The 16518-nt window shown below is 51.1% G+C and overlaps 1 protein-coding gene across 3 annotated transcripts in view; it reads left to right on the top strand.

The window, feature by feature from the left end:
• The window catches only part of PTH1R (parathyroid hormone 1 receptor), a 185601-nt gene that overhangs the window by 148782 nt on the left and 20301 nt on the right, over positions 1-16518 (top strand). For 2 of the 3 annotated variants that reach the window (XM_006026420.3, XM_025207343.1), the window contains 3 exons: positions 6510-6604; positions 8291-8477; positions 15110-15263. In XM_006026420.3, coding sequence (XP_006026482.1) covers positions 6510-6604; positions 8291-8477; positions 15110-15263 — 436 coding nt within the window. The remainder of the gene's footprint in view (positions 1-6509; positions 6605-8290; positions 8478-15109; positions 15264-16518) is intronic. The other variant, XM_025207342.1, reaches the window with a different exon arrangement.

Genomic DNA, 16518 nt, shown 5'->3' with positions numbered 1-16518 from the left:
AGTTCCTGGCATAGGGGATGGTTTGTGGCCATCCAAATGCTGTCCCCGCTAGTTTTAAGCATGTCATTAACCACATCTGAATCAGCAGCTTTGACAGAGCCGGAAAGCCCTTCGATAATTTAACTTCACCCTTCCCGACAACCCTCCAGCCTCATGCAGCCACGGGAGCCCTTCAGTCTTCTCCTCTTCTAGCTAGGAGACTCTGGATGTCCTAATGTCACGGCAGGACAGCGTCGCCCCTTGGTTTGTGGAGCCGCAGGTGGAGACCACACGCTGGACAATAGGAAGCCTGACGTCACATTATCAAAGGGACTTGGCGTTGTAGATGCCTGACTCTCAGGCAACACCAAGAGCCTGCCCTCGGAGAATCCAGATGTTTCACGACGTCTCCAGCTGTGCCCCCACAAACTGAAGCACTCCCAGTTACTAGCCACGTGTAGCCTCTCTTTATAGGGGAGCGGATACTCCTTGCTCCCCCTCCGGATGTCTTTTAGGGATATAGGGTGTGATTGTCTTGCTGTCCCTTCTTTGGCAGACCTCAGTGCAGGGTGGGCACACCCCAGCTGGCTACCGGAGCTGCAGGGTGAATTAACCCATGGACCGAGCATGCCCGTGTCAGCCAAGCTAGCCTGGGTATCTCTACACTGTGCTGCAGACATCAGGGTGGCTTGCCCCAGAGCTGAAGGTAGATCCCAGTCCCAACCGCATGTCTCTGTTTAATTTAGCATGCCCCCCAGCAGCCCACAATGAGGAAGGAGAACCGCTGGGCTTCGACTTGGATGACGGGGGCATCGGGAGGGGTGGTGTTGGGAGTATCTGGGCTGCATCGCAGGAGGGAAGTTTTGCTGCATGTGCTAGCAACATCTCCTAGGCTGTGCAGGCCTGGGGAGCTCCCCTATATACTAAGGGGGGCTGGTTCACGTACTCAGATCAAGCTGATCCCTAGTTTGGGGTTAGGAAGGAATTTCCCCCCTAGCTCAGATCAGCAAGGACCGTGGCTGGGGTGGGGTGTTGCTTTGTCTTCATCTCTTCCCAAAGGATGCCCTGCACTGCCTAGCATCATCTGAGCATGCACCTGTTCCCTGCCACCACGGCAGTCCGGGCACCAACTGTGCCCTCGTCTCCCCTGCTGCCTTCCTGAAGCCTATCGCGGGGTTTTTGTTGGGTGTTTTATGGCTGCAGCGTGCAAGAGGGGCTGACGGTTGTCTGTGGACTCAGCGGTCTGGGAGCCCCTTCCCTGTTAGGTCTCGGTCGCGGTGATGGGGGGAAGGGGCCGGGGTCCCACAGAAGCCGGTGGCGTGCCATGCACCCTGTCTCCAGACGCACACCACCGCCCTGCGTGCTCCGCTATTACACAGCGGGAGGCCGTCCCTGGGACCGGGCCAAGCTGTGGCCTTCCAGTTCCCCGTGCACGCGGATGCTCCCTGGGAAGCGAGGCCCTTGGCAGCACTTGGAGGAGCACAGAAACGCCCTTCTGAAGCACCGTGGAGGCAGGGCAAAGCTCAAAAAACCCCCTCTGGTGCAGGACCGGGGACGTGATACAAAAGCATCAGGCCTCAGCTCCTCGTGCTCCATGCCAGGGCCCTTCGTGGCTTGTCCCCATGCCGTCCACCCGTCCCCCCGTTCAGCGGTGGACGCCCACCTGCCATCAGCCCGTGCTGGCAGCCTTTCCCACTGGTTAGATTTTCTGCATCTTTATTGCTCCCCCCACCCTGCCTTCGCTCTCCCCCAAATCAAACCCATTCTCTTCCTCCCAGTTCTTGCTTCTTTGCAGTGACCCCCACAAAAGCCTTGATGGCAACCTGGGAGCCCGCTGGCGAGCACCGTCTGCTCTGTCTTCATGCACCTGCTGGCTCTTCTCGCACAGTCAGATGGATTGCAGATTGGCTGAAGGGTCGCACTCAGAGGGTGGTGGTGGATGGATCATACTCGACTTGGGGGGAGGTGGGTAGTGGAGTCCCCCAGGGCTCGGTCCTGGGGCCTGCGCTGTTCAATTTCTTCATCAGCGATCTTGATGTTGGGGTGGAGAGCAACCTGTTTAAATTCGCTGATGACACCAAAATTTGGGGGGAGGTGAGCACGCTAGCAGGGAGAGAGAGATTGCAGAAGGATCTGGATAGGTTACAGGGGTGGGCAGACAGGAACAGGATGCGTTTCAATACGGACAAGTGCAGGGTGCTGCACTTGGGTAGTAGGAACCAGCAGCACACTTATACGATGGGGAGCTCCCTACTTGAGAGCACGGAGGCGGAAAGGGATCTTGGTGTCATTATTGACTCCAAGATGAACATGGGCCGACAATGCGAGGTCATGGTTGGCAGGGCTAACCGGACCTTGTCGTGCATCCACAGGTGCATCTCGAGTAGAGCCAGGGAGGTGATCCTCCCCCTCTAGGCGACGCTGGTCAGGCCGCAGCTGGAGTATTGTGTCCAGTTCTGTGCGCCCCATTTCAGGAGGGATGTGGACAACATGGAGAGGGTCCAGAGGAGGGCCACCCGCATGATCCGGGGACAACAGGGCAGACCCTACAGTGAGAGACTGCGGGACTTGAACCTATTCAGCCTCCACAAGAGAAGGCTGAGGGGGGACCTGGTGACCGTCTATAAACTCACTAGGGGGAACCAGAAGGGTTTGGGGGAGACGCTGTTTCCCCTAGCCCCCGCTGGCATAACAAGGAGTAACGGGCACAAGTTGATGGAGAGGAGGTACAGATTGGACATCCGAAAAAACTACTTCACAGTCAGGGCGGCTAGGAGCTGGAACCAACTTCCAAGGGAGGTGGTGCTGGCCCCTACCCTGGGGATCTTTAAGAAGAGGCTGGATACTTACCTGGCTGGACTCATTTGAGTCCCGTTTTTGTTTTTAGGGTGAGTGGTTTTGTTTTTGTTTTTTTTTTGGGTTGTTCTCCCACCCTGGCGGGGGGTCGGGCTAGAAGATCTATTAGGTCCCTTCCGACCCTGAAACTATGAAACTATGAAACTATGCTGATTGTAAGCCCTTTGGGGCAGAGGCTGCTTTTTATTTTGCTTGTACATCACCTGGCTCAATGGAGTCATGCCCTGCATAGGCATCCCGATTATTATAACTGCATCTGTGGGGTGAAACAACCCTTCTAATCCCCACGTCCCCAGTTCCCATCCCATTGCATGATGTCCTCATTGCTGAGAGGCAAACCGTGTCTGATTTGTGGCTTGATCCCGGCTGGGTTGCAAAGCCATGGTTCAGGTGTGTGGCTATGAAATGACTGTCGTGTCGTTTTTCCTGTCTCTGAGCAAATGCCACAATGCAGCTGAGGCTTCCCAAATGACAGGCTAAGATCTGCTGTTGCAGAGCTGCCGTTCCCATGCCGTTTTATTACGGATGTTAAGCGCTTTGGGGCTTTTCTGAAAACCCCAGTTCCTGGCAGACTGTCATTCTTACCCAAGTCATGGCTTTTATTTAAAGAAACGTGCAGCGGTAGCTGTCATTCCTGCAGAGCAAAGCTTTGGAACGGGAAGGCTCAGATGAGACAGCAAAGAGAGCCCCACAGTGAATATAACTTTGCTTTTAAAACACCGGCTCCAGGTATTTGACTGTTCCTGGCGATGTGTGTCTGGAGCTGACTTGCAGAAAGCAGTAGGTTAAGCTAGCCATGTATCAGGAAGGAAGGAAGGAAGGAAGGATGCTCTGGGGTGTGTAGCTTGGTGCACTGGAGTGCAAGAGCTCTTGGGTCTGTCCTTGCCTTCTGGCCAGGTAAAATAGCCGGTGTCCTGCTTCCTTCACCTGAAAAAATAGGGATAGATGCTCTGCTGAGGAGGGCTGGGGCTGCCTCTGCAGGGCCACTGACCTCCTAGCTCTCCCCCGGCTCTACCACCCTGGAGCCTTCATCTTTTCCCATCATGCCACTGTGCTACTGAAACCTGCTGCTGTTTCCAGAGGCTTGTGTGTCCTGTGCTTGCAACTGAGTGTGTGCGTGTGTGTGTACATATACATATGCATGTACATATATGTGTGTGTATATATACACATGTGTGTACACACATGCATATACGCGTACGTGTGTGTACACATACACATGCATATGCATATATACGTGTGCGCATGTGTACATAGACATATGCAGATGCATATACATATATATGTGTATGCACATACTTCTACATCTATATATACACATACATATACACATATGTGTGTGCATGTGCGTACACATACATATACATATGCATATACATATATACATGCGTGTGCATTCACATATATACGTGTGTGTACGTATACATAGGCATATACACACATGTGTGTGTGCATGTGTACACGTACATATATATGCATATTTATGTGTGTGCATTCACACATGTATGTACATATACATAGACATATACACATATGTGTGTGCATGTGTACACGTACATATATATGCATATGCATATATATGTGTGTGTGCATTCACACGTGTATGTCCATATACATAGACATATACACATGCATGTGTGTGCATGTGTACATGTACATATAGATGCATATACCTATATACGTGTGAGCATTCACACGTGTCTGTACATATACATAGACACATACACATACATGTGTGTGCATGTGTACACGTGCATATGCATATGCATATATATATGCATTCACATGTGTGTGTATATACATATGCATGTGTGCATGTGCGTGTGCATGTGCACGTGTGTGTGACACCTCTGGGCCACCGTTATTTTAAAGATCCTCTGTGGCTAAACCACGCCTCGTAGCATGCTCGCCAGCCAATCAGAGGGTCCGTCCCGGTAGCACACTCCTTGTTCCTACAATAGAGCTATTGTTTGCTAGGAACATGGATGTTTCCAGTTAAAATTCTGAATGGGGAAGGGAAAAGTTTTTGTTCTGCCTGCCGTAGTAAGCCTTCTGGTGCTAGAATCCATTCTTGGAGTGACAATCATCCTACACGAGCCTCGGGGAGACAAGCCCAGGTTTCAGGGCTGCCAGGGTACCCCCTTGGTGATGGGCAAGGGGCGCGAGGCCTCACCTGGGACCCCCCTTTTCGAAATGCGCAGTCTGCTGGTGTCGCTCCTCCACGACTTGCTGCAACCACTGCTCTATTTTTTTCAACTGGATGAATGCTGGCAGGCGCACCACTCCACCAGTGGAAACCACAAGGAAGCGTTCCCAGATCTGGGGATTCTGATGTAATAGGACTGAGGTTAACATTCCTGTGCGGCATTTCTAGCCCTAAATCAAAATCAGAGCTGTCATCCTGAGCCCAGCGTTACTAATGTTATTGAAACTTGGCCGGGAAGAGGGGAGGGCTGAGCAAAAAGATGCTGAATTGGTTGGTTTCTTCTGAGTTTATTTCTTGGCAAAGGAGATGAAAGCGCCTGTGGAGCTGAAATGCTAGTAGCTGTTTTAACCCTGCTAAAGCTGATATTCTTGACATGTTCCTTGCCTGGGAATAAGCCTCCAGTCATCTATGGGAAAACTGACTCAAAGAGAAGGGTTTTTGAAGCCATGGCTTCCTAGATGTTTAAGGTGTGAGGTACCTACGGTCACCTAGTCTCTGTCCAAAAGCAGGGTTGATGCCTACAGGGATGTGTAGTCTATCATAGAGTCATAAACAATGAGGGTTGAAGGGATCTCAGGAGGTCACATCTAGCCTAACCCCCTGCTTCAAGCAGGACCAGCCCCAGCTACATCATCCCAGCCACGGCTTTGTCCAGCTGGGTCTTCAACACCTCCAAGGATAGAGACTCCACCACCTCTCTGGGTGACCTGCTCCAGTGCTTCACCACCCTCCTGGTGACAAAGTTTTTCCTAATATCCAACTTAACTTCCCTTGCTGCAGCTTGAGCCCACTGCTCCTTGTCCTGCCATCTGCCCCCACTGAGCACAGCCCAGCTCCGTCCTCTTTGCAGCCCCGTTGCTTCCAAACTGTGGCAAAGTTGTTGTGGTGAGACTTTGCAAACCGAAGTCATGCGTGTGCAACAGAGATGATAGGTCACTGCAGGGGAAGATGTTTTCTCCTAGTATCTGCTGGCCAAAATTTCATCGCTCTCCGGGAGTTCGTGCTAGACACCCACCACCCTGGTAGCGTTTCAGAGTAACCTGCTGGGCTAAATCCCACACATCCTTAGTCAAGCAAAAATCTTAAATGAATGGATGTTTTGTCTGAATAGACCTGAGTAAGAGCATCATGATTTCACCATGTGTCAGCATAGTGCCTTGGGGTCCTTTGGGATGAAAAACGCTACCAAAATGCAACGTATTCTGGACATGCAAGGCACCCGTTTAAACTCCGAGTCACCTGCAAAGACTCCTGGCAGCCCTAGTGTCACTAGAAAATCATGTATTGTTGTCCACCTGGTCCATATAATGATATTGCTATAATCACCCCCCACCCTCCTTTGATCCATGGGTTTATATTCTCGGCAGGTACAATAGCCTTCATCCCTATGTGGCCAGCACCGCTGTGTTACCTTGCAATGGAATTAATTCTAAATTGGCATCTATTTTTCCCATTGTTTGTGGTGCAGGAGGTCTTTGATCGTCTCTATGTGATTTATACTATCGGATACTCCATCTCCCTGGGCTCCCTGACGGTGGCTGTCCTTATCCTGGGATACTTCAGGTAGGCATCTGTTTTGAACTATTGATTTGTTATCGCCGGAGATACTTGGGTTTTCAGACATCATGCACCTGCTTTATGTGTGCATCTCCTCCGGCTGACATGGAGGTCGTCTTAACAGTTGTGGGTCGTGCCATTGAAACAAAGATGATGTGGAGGGTTTCTCCTGTCTTGAAGTAAATGTCCTGTGCAGAGAGAGCTCAACCCTGCATTGGAGCAACCTAATGCTCCTATTTGTAACAGGGGTGAAGTCTGAATGAGTCCAAGCCCTGGGGGAAGAACAGCAAAGCTTTTCTGGTGCCCTCGTGTTCATAGGAGCATGCACCGGGGGCAAGAAATGGCTGTGAGCCCCTAGATGAGGATTCCTCCAACTGTGATGGGGAAGAGATTATAGAGCCCTCTCTTCTCTAGGTGTGGTGCTCACACCTGCTGCCTGTGGTCAGGGATGCAGACTGTCAGGAGGGAACTGGCTGGAGTGCATCACGCTCAGCTGGAGGGTGGCCTTTTTCTCAGCTGGAGGGTGGTCAGCTGGTTGTAGGGCATCACGACAGCGGCAGGGCAATGCAACTTCTGCAGCGTCTGCAAATGAGCTCTCAGGCACCTCTGCCCTGGCCGAGGCTAAACCATAGACCCGGGAATTAGACATGCAACCTTTGGCTTTTCGAGCATACAGACCTCTCTCCAGTGCACTTGGGAGGGCAATTTTATTAGCCCAGACAGTGGAGAGAGCCTGTGCATGTAGGTCTCAAATGCACCCAAAGCAAGACACTGGTTTTGGCACTGTGGCACCTGTGCTGTGTAGTCCCCCCTTGCAAGGTCTTCCTCCTAAATGCCTCATTTCCTATTACAGAGCAGGAAGGTTTGGTAAAAAGCTTTACTGCTGTAACTCTCCACGCCATGAATAGAAAGTCTGAGGATGCTCACATCTCACACCTCCTGGCGCTGAGCAGTTCTCCTCGCTGCCATGCGTCGCTGCTAAAGTCAGAGGTTATGGTGGGAGAAGCAACAGTGCAGGACCAGCACCCTTCGACTCAGCTCACCCACCTCTCCGCCTGCCCACAGCCCAATCCGCTTGCATTAGACACCGAAATATATACTGCCATCAAAGCCAGGAGATTTCAATGGATCTGAGCTCACAGCCCCTCTCAGCACTGCCCTGGACAAATAAATAATCTCTCCCTTCCCATGGGGACAGTGCTTCTGACCTACAGGATCTCAAATTGCTCGACGGTCTTTTTATTCAGGGATCAGTCCACCCACTGCTGCAAGGCAGCCACGGCTGTTGTGAAGCCCTGCTCCTGGGTCCTGGGGTCTGACAATGCGTGCAATAGGAGGTGTTGTGGAAACCACGACACCCCACCTTGTCCTTGCCCAGAGCATCCTTCCAGGTCCTGCCACGAGGCACGCTGCACCTTGTGGCTCTTTTTCAACCCTCTGCCCAGTCCCCCTGAAGACGGGGGGGACCCATTGAGTTCCCCAGGGTGAATTTGCATTGTAACAGGGCTCTGACTCTGGAGTGGGTCCACGGCAGCCACGTGGCACTGTTGGGAGGAAAGGTCCCACCATGGGGCAGAATCACTTGAACCCACCAGCAACCGGCAGCCAAGGCGGCGTTAGGGATGCACAGGTGGATCTGGCCCGTGCCCAAGTGGACTTCCCACCTTTTCACCCTTTTGTTCTCCCGCCCAGGCGTTTGCACTGCACGAGGAATTACATCCACATGCACCTGTTCGTCTCCTTCATGCTGAGGGCCGTCAGCATCTTTGTGAAGGACGCGGTCTTGTACTCGGGGTCAGCTCTGGAGGAGATGGAGCGCATCTCAGAAGAAGACCTGAAGTCCATTACCGAGGCCCCCCCAGCGGATAAGTCACAGTTTGTGAGTATTGTGTCTGCTTGCTTCTCTCTCCCTCTTGCATATCACCTCCCCGTAGCACCCGGAGGGTTTGAAGCTGTAGACTTTCATGCCTCTTCCCCTCTTGGAGAGCTTTCTCTTTCCATGACTGCCCACGCCACCCCGTGTCCCACACATACATGTGCTCGTCTGCTTTCTTTGCTCACCAGCCTGAACTCAGTCCAAGGTGTATGTTGGTCCTAAAGGCCCCTCTGACCTATCTGATCAGTGCAAACTGGACTTTTATTTTCTATCCATGATCATCACAGGGAATATCAGGGCTGGGGTTTTTGCCCACTCCTATTGCAAAGTTGCCCGATAACAGTAGTGCCCAGGAGAGAGTCTCCTCTCTATTCCAGAAGCGTTGCTGCCTCCATCCGTGCATCACTCTCGCAGCACACACTTTCCTCTCCAGTCTGTAATGCAATGCTTTTCCACTCTGCTGTTCAAAGCATGCAGACATCACAGAGCTGTCAGACCTGTGCCCTCTGACTGACATGCCTGCTTTTCCTGGACGCGGCGCTACGTGACTTGGAAAGCCCTCGACTCAGCTCTGAGTCCAGAGAACAGAGCTGGGAGAGGATATAGGCTTTAAGCTGGAGTCGTAGCTCATTAAACATCTCACTTCGCTGCAGTTTACAACGTGTTACAACTTACTGCTCCCATTACGATTTCACAACCCTGGCTCGGATGGTGAAATGCATGTTGGAAAGGTGCATCGCAGCATTGGATGCCGTTAGAAAGAGAGGGGCTGTTGTCATCCTGACATGTTGAAACCTGCTACTCCCACTGCTGTTGGCTGCTCCAATTTTAATGCATTATTCTGATTATTAGTAGTAGATGCAATGGGACAGATTCTGTCCTACTTATTAGATGCATAATGGGACATAAGTGCCAGAAGCCCCTAGCCTACATGCATCCAATATCTGTTCCCAGATCCCAACAACCATATGTCCTTCCATGCCATGTGTGCATGGCAGGATGGGCAATTTTGGGGTCAGGAATCAGATCTCAATCAGGCCACTACTATTTTCCAGTGCAGGAGGGTCCAGGATCATGATCCTAGATTGCCCCCCCTATACCGGCAAGTAGAAAGCAGGGTGCCTGGTGAACTGGTGCAATCCCAGAGCTGATTGTGGGATGGCACTAGGCTGTTGAATGTGCTTTGGTGCTGTCCCAGGGCTGATGCTGCCAATCCGTTGATTGGCGGTTCCACCCCTGGGACCTCGCTGGAGTCGGCCGTCGGGCTGCACGGCAGGGACCCTTGCACACATTCAGTTTAAGGTGCAATGGAAACCAGCCACACAGATATTACACATAGTTTGCAGCATGATGTTGTGGTTTATTTCCTGTTTCTTCCTCCAATTCATGGCATGAATGTGTGGCCAGGTTGGTATGAACTGGTTGCTCCCACCTTAAGTGTCAGGTCTGCCAGAGGTCTAAGTGAGAGTCCATTGCACTCGACCCAAGACCCTAAAAACAGTCAGTGCAAAAGGTGAGTTGTTCCTCCTCCTCCTCCCTGCTTTTAAGTGACTCAGTCTCAAGGGTTAGATGAGAGCATGCTGTAAAAGTGGATTTTTCAGCGCTGGAGCAGAGTGGAACAGAATTGCATGTAGGTGCCTAAGTCCATGTCAATAAATTGGAGAGTCCAGTGGAGGGCAATGGAAATGATGGGCACAACTTGTGAGAAGAGGCTGAAGGGACTGGGCTGATTTAGCCTGCAGAAGACAAAAGAAAAGCCTTACTCTCCCATATCTAGGCCAGGTCTGCCCTGCAGTCATTGCTGTGCCTGCAGCTCGTGGCCTACAGGAGCGAGCATTGCTCTAGGTAGCACTGGAAGCAGTCTCGTTAATGGTAACGTGGAGCTCAGCAGGAGCAAACTGCCCAAATATTAGCTCAGGTGACTTCTGCAGCCCACACTGGCTTCCCTGCTGCCACAGCTAGACTACCCCTGAGCTAGCGAGCATAAAGAGAGCTTGACTGTTTAAGCTGTGTGGCCACAGGAGTGCTTTCAGTGGAGCTTATCCGTAGTCCTCGCCCCATGAAACCAGTGTTGCTCCATTGAAATCTTTTAAGGGATTCAGTTTGTCCAGGTTTAGGAGCATTCCTCCACCCCCTGGCTTTCCAAACTGCAAAGGGGCATTTCAGGATTATTCACCATGGTCCGTGCATTATCATAACCCACTTTGCAGCATGCATGATGTCCCTGTCTGCACCCAATCCCCAGAGAAGCTAGGTTTAGGAGCATCCCTCCACCACTTTGGCTTTCCAAACTGCAAAGGGGCATTTCAGGATTACTCACCATGGTCCACGCAATATCATCACCCACTTTGCAGCATGCATGATGTCCCTGCCCGCACCCGATCCCCGAAGAAGCTGGGTTTAGGAGCATCCCTCCACCCCCTGGCTTTCCAAACTGCAAAGGGGCATTTCAAGATTATTCACCATGGTCCATGCATTATCATCACCCACTATGCCGTGTGCATGATGTCCCTGCCCGCACTTGATCCCCTGAGAAGCTGCAGAGCCTCATGGGTTTAGTTTGGAAAGCCACCAGCTTGGTTCTCGGAGTCAAAGGCGACGGCCAGCCCATGCCGTCGAGCAGGAAAACCCTCGCTGTCTACAAAGACGACATGGATTTTGGGATGTTTCTGTAGCAGTCTGGGCACTCGTCCTTCCAGACCCATCACAACGGATAGCTGGGGAGAGACGCTTCATTTTGTGCATCTCAGCACTTCAGCGGCATCTCCTATTCAGTGGAATTCAAAAGCAAACCAGTGAGGAAGTGGATTAGCACTGATTAATAGCTACCTTTTGTTTCCGAATGAAGTGACAGCTCTGCAATTATCCCCTCAGCCTATTAATGTGTGGGTAGACAGCAATTTTCTACCAATATAGAAGTTACCACTAGAACTGGGTTGGTTTTGGGGTTTGGGGTTGTTGTTTTTTTTAATTTATCTTTCTTTTTTTTTTCTTTTTTTTTTGCCACTGCTTTTTCTTTAGCAAAAAAGGGCATTTCTTAGTTGGTAAAAGTCAGCCACTTCATAGCCAGGCAGCCTGGGAATTCCTTGCTTCGGGCACAGGATAAGCAGCGGGGCAGTTTTGTGCCTCGTGCCCGCGGCAGCGACATGGTTTACTGCACAGCCCTCCCAAAGCGATCGGCAGGATTGCTGCCACAGCAGGATCTGTTTGCAGTTTGCATGTAAAATCAGTCTGAGTGAAGCATTGGCGGATAGAGTAAGAGAGCAGCAAATTGGACTGGGGGGGAAAATTTGTAATGAAAGGCTGAATGAATTAGGGGTATTGAGTCTGAAGGGGGAAAAAATAAGGCTGAGGAGGGATTTGATCAGCTGAAGGGTGATTAGCTGAATCCAAATAGCTGAAGGGTGATTCCAGAGAGGAAGGAGATGGGCTCTTCTCCGTGACCACCGGAGACAGGACTAGGAGCAACGGCCTCAAGCTGCATTAGGGGGAATTTAGGTTGGAGATGAGGATGGTCAAGCACTGGACCAGGCTGCCCAAAGAAACTGTGGACTCTCCATCCCTGGCAGCTTTCAAAAGCAGGTTAGACAGATACTTGGCTGGACTGGTTCAATCAGGGATGATCCTGTGTTGAGCAGGGGGCTGGGCTAGATGGTCTTGTGAGGTCCTTTCCAACCCTGCTGTCTTGTGATTTTCTGATAGTCCACGAGGAACAATCCTGCAGTGACGGGGGGATGAGATTGGACGGCCCCCCACGCTCATTACCGTGATCACTGTGACATGACATCTACAATGTCACGGTCATCACATCACACGTGGATTCGTGGTTTTGTAACCGTGATGGTCTAGGGAATATGTGAGAAGCAGGATTTTTCTGGTCCTATCTTTAAGTGGATCCATTATATAGTTGGGAGAGATGTTAGACATGCTTTCGGGCGCTAAGTGACCTTTCTCAGTGCCCCTCGGAGCATTTTGTGCCCAAAATCATGCCTAGCCTGTCTCCCAGCTCCATAGTGGATTAATTATGCTTGGAATGAGGAATAATTGCTGCATCTCCAGTGGTAGATGTGGTAGGCAGTATGTGCGAGACAGCATTGTTCATGAGGAGGTCACGGTCCCTTGGGGCACGCTCAGACAAGCGGGAATGGGCAATACGCGCAGCTGGGTCTGCACACGCCACACGTTCAGGCATTCCCCATGCTGCTAATTTGCAGCACAAGGGGGTTTTTTGACACTGGGAGATCAAAAAAACCTATGCCTAAAAACAGGGTGGCAACATGTGCCATCCAAGACCGGAGCCTGGCCGGTTGGAGCCGTGCTCCAGCTGCCGACCAGGCTCCCTGCTGCAGAATCGCTGTGGCTGCAGCCCCCGGAGGTCCCCAGGACTCCAGGTAAGACTCCTGCGACCAGCCGAGGTGCTGGCCCCAGCCTCCCTAACCCCACCTGGGGCAACATGACGTACCAGAGCACGTGCACGGGTGCTCTCCAGGGACAAATAGAAGCAGCACGCATTGCAGCCTTCAGGGCCTATCAGTGTCGGTGTTTCCATCTCCCTGACGTCACGTCCTTCAGTACTTTGCTGAACAGCGAAGGCCTTCAGCTCTTGCGTATATGGATTTGCTGAATCAGGGCCAAAGGTTGAGGCTGAATTTTCTAAAGCGCTCGCCTCCCAAAATATTCAGGTAGGAGTGTGGAGCACCTTTGAAAATCTGACCTGCATCCTTTTGCAAATCTCTTGTCCCCACCCAGCTGTGGGTGCAAAGTAGACGCCTGTGAATAGTAGATCCGGCAGCTCAGTAGCTGAGCAGGGAAAAGAATTGGCTTTGAGGTGACCCAGAAAAAATATATATTAATTTTTCAGGCTGAAATGAAAACCTCTAAAAACCACTTGGAAACAAAGAAAGCATTTTGTTTCACCCAAAACCCTTTTTTTTTTTATTTCTCGTTATTCCAAGTCATCCTAGGAACAAAACATCCTTCCAAGTGAAGCGCTGACATGTTTCTTCTCAGAAATTTCCAAAACAAGCTATTCGGGCTTTTTTTTTACCTTTGTAGCTGTACCCTTGCCATCTGTGGATGGATAATTTATGGTTGTACATTTGCTTCTGCAGTTTGCATGCAGTAACCAGCTACTGATCCAGTGCTAAGTCCTATCTATCCAGTCCTAGCCCCCTTTGACTTCCACAGAGCCTCATTTGCCCTTGCCAATGGCTGTTTGGTTCCTTCTCAGCACTGCCAATGTGCTATCTCCAGCCGTTCACTTATGTTCATTAAGTGCCGCCTGCTACTCCACCTACTCACTTGCTGTGTAGACAGAGTGAACCTGTCCCGGTTTGCAATCGGAGCGGACGGTTCAGTGCTGCACACCTCCTGTTTCTATGCCGTCAACTTGCACACGTGATAACACCATCCTGCTGCTTGTCTGTCTTTGATAAAAGGCTTCCTCTGCATATCCCGAACACACGGGGCCTCTTTCACATGGATGTAATTGAATTCATGTGCCGGCTGAAACAGCAATCAGTCTGTAGACACCCAGAAGTCAATGCACGTAGGTGCCGGCAGCGGCTGCTGAATAGCGCTCTGCTTCTCTGAGTCTGTGGCACACGTGTAGCTCAAGCTGCAGCAAGGGAAGTTGAGATTGGATATTAAGAAAAACTTTCTCACTAGGAGGGTAGTAAAGCACTGGAACAGGTTACCCAGAGAGGTGGTGGACTCTCCATCTTTGGAGGTTTTTAAGATCCAGCTAGACAAAACCCTGGCTGAGATGATGTAGTTGGGGCTGGTCCTGCTTGGAGCAGGGGGTTGGACTAGATGTGACCTCCTGAGGTCCCTTCAACCCTCGTTGCCTATGATCCTATGATGTAAAAGCCACAATCAACCACCAGCCCAGGGCCCTGGGATGAAAAAGTGCATAACTTTACCATTTCTCCTTCCACTCACCATCTCCTGCACCACGGAGCAGATCTCTAGGTGACTGGTGGCACAGTGGGGTAAATCCATTGCGACACATTAACTTCAACCAAACTCAGAGCCAGGCCATGAGCTCCAAATGAGGTCCTACATCATTCAAAAAATAAATAAACTGGACAATAAAAGGGAGCTAATTGCAGAATCATGTGCAATACCCCTGGCATCTTCCAAGAGACGTCATCTCCTAGCAGATTTCATGAGCTGATTCCCAACCTACGGTTAACCTTTATCAGCCAGACCTTCAGCAGGGAATAAGCCAACCTAGCTCCATTCAACTTAGAGAGTTTCCACCAAATGACACCCCAGCCCTCTATGGCAGCGGTGCCCCGTATCTCTTTCATTAGAGCAGTGCCGGCATGTCTTAGCTGAGCTTGGGCCCATGCTGGTTGGTGTTACACGAGAGCATCTCAAGAGTGTCTCTGCCCCGAAGAAATAGGGGCACAGAAAGGACACAGCAGGTTACTTGTTGAGCTAGGTCTGAAACCCTTGTCTCCTGGACCCTAGCCCCGGCTCCTTCCTAAGACCCCCCATAGGACCATGTATCCCAGGCGTAGCAGTCTTTCCAACTTGTTCTCTAGCTCACCAGCTTTGCTGGTTTGGGTGGGCATTGGTGGTTCTCACACCATGCTTTGAACCTAACTCTCTTTCCTCTCTGGTTACTCCAGGTGGGCTGTAAATTAGCCGTTACCTTCTTCCTTTACTTCCTGGCAACCAATTACTACTGGATTCTGGTGGAAGGTCTCTATCTCCACAGCCTGATCTTCATGGCGTTTTTCTCAGAGAAGAAGTATCTTTGGGGATTCACGTTATTTGGCTGGGGTAAGTCACCACCTCTCTCTCCCGCTGGCTGGCCTACAGCACTCAATCCTCTCCGCTTGGCAGGGGGTGCATGCAAAGGCTGAGGACAGGAGATGGAGAGAGGAGTGAAGGGCTGGGGGAAGGGGCAAGCACTTGGCCCCCCCCATGTTTGTTTGAGTACATGAGCAAAGGAAGACCCACCCCCGAAGGCCTCTGTTCAAAATGCTCTCTGCAGCTCACAGCCCAACTGCAACCAGAAAGACTTCTCAAAGGGCTGCGAGGCAGGATGTCGAAGCTTTGTGGTCCATCCTCCAGCTGCACCAGGTGGATCCAGAAAGTGCCTGACCTGCCTGCGCTCTCCCTGACTCACCATCATCCCCAATCCCCCCTGTAGGGCAGGACACGGGGAGATCAGGCACCTAGAGAGGTTACTGCCCTCCTGAGCAGGCTCCACAAACCCTGCCTGCTCCCATCACAGCCGAGGCTTGCCTGGTGGTAGGGTGATGGGTTGGTTCCTTGGTGTGGCTACTTACCAGGAGGGTCCTCAACTGGCCTCGCCGAGGGGTGCACGGGGGTGTGTGTTGAACCTCTTGGCTTGTAGGGACCAGTCCTAGAAGGACATCTTGCAGTTGACTTCATTTGCAAAGGGCACAAAATCCACCACTGAGAACTGCACAGGGCAAATGAGTGCCATTGAACTGCACAGAGGAACACCCTTTTGCACCAGCTGGAAATCTGAGCCAGGTGCTCCTAAAACTCTCATCCTCTTGACCCCAGTGAGCTTTCCTGCCCAAGGCAGGTGAGCTGGATTGGATGATCTCACAAGGTCCCTTCCAGCCCTAAACTTCTGTGATTGAAATGGCTGGAGAAACCAGGAGGACATTGAAGGTCCTCTATACACAGAACCCCCCTTCTTCAGTTGATTTGAAATACTCTGGATGTTGGTTTTCTTGGGCAGTCGAATGCCTGAATGAAGACCTTTTAGTAAACCAACTCGAATAGTTGGAAAAATTATTTGCAAGCTTTCAGGTACAAATACCCTTCATCAAGCTGAGGAAGCATCTGCAGTTGGTCTGTGCTCTTCCTGGATGGAACGAGTAGAAATGAATGAAAGAAATAGGAATGAATGAGAAATGCTTCCTCTGCCTGACAAAGGGTATTTGTACCCAAAAGCTTGCAAAGAAGAATTTTTCCAACTATTCGAGTTGGTCTAATAAACGATATCACTTACCCAAAGAACCTTGTCTGCCGGTGTCCTTAGACCTCCATGGCTACA

Source organism: Alligator sinensis, unplaced genomic scaffold (genome assembly GCF_000455745.1).
Source record: "Alligator sinensis unplaced genomic scaffold, ASM45574v1 scaffold1298_1, whole genome shotgun sequence".
In the NCBI taxonomy this organism is placed as follows: Eukaryota; Metazoa; Chordata; order Crocodylia; family Alligatoridae; genus Alligator; species Alligator sinensis.
The sequence above is the reverse complement of the archived record's forward strand: the minus strand, read 5'-3'. Positions and strand labels throughout refer to the sequence as shown.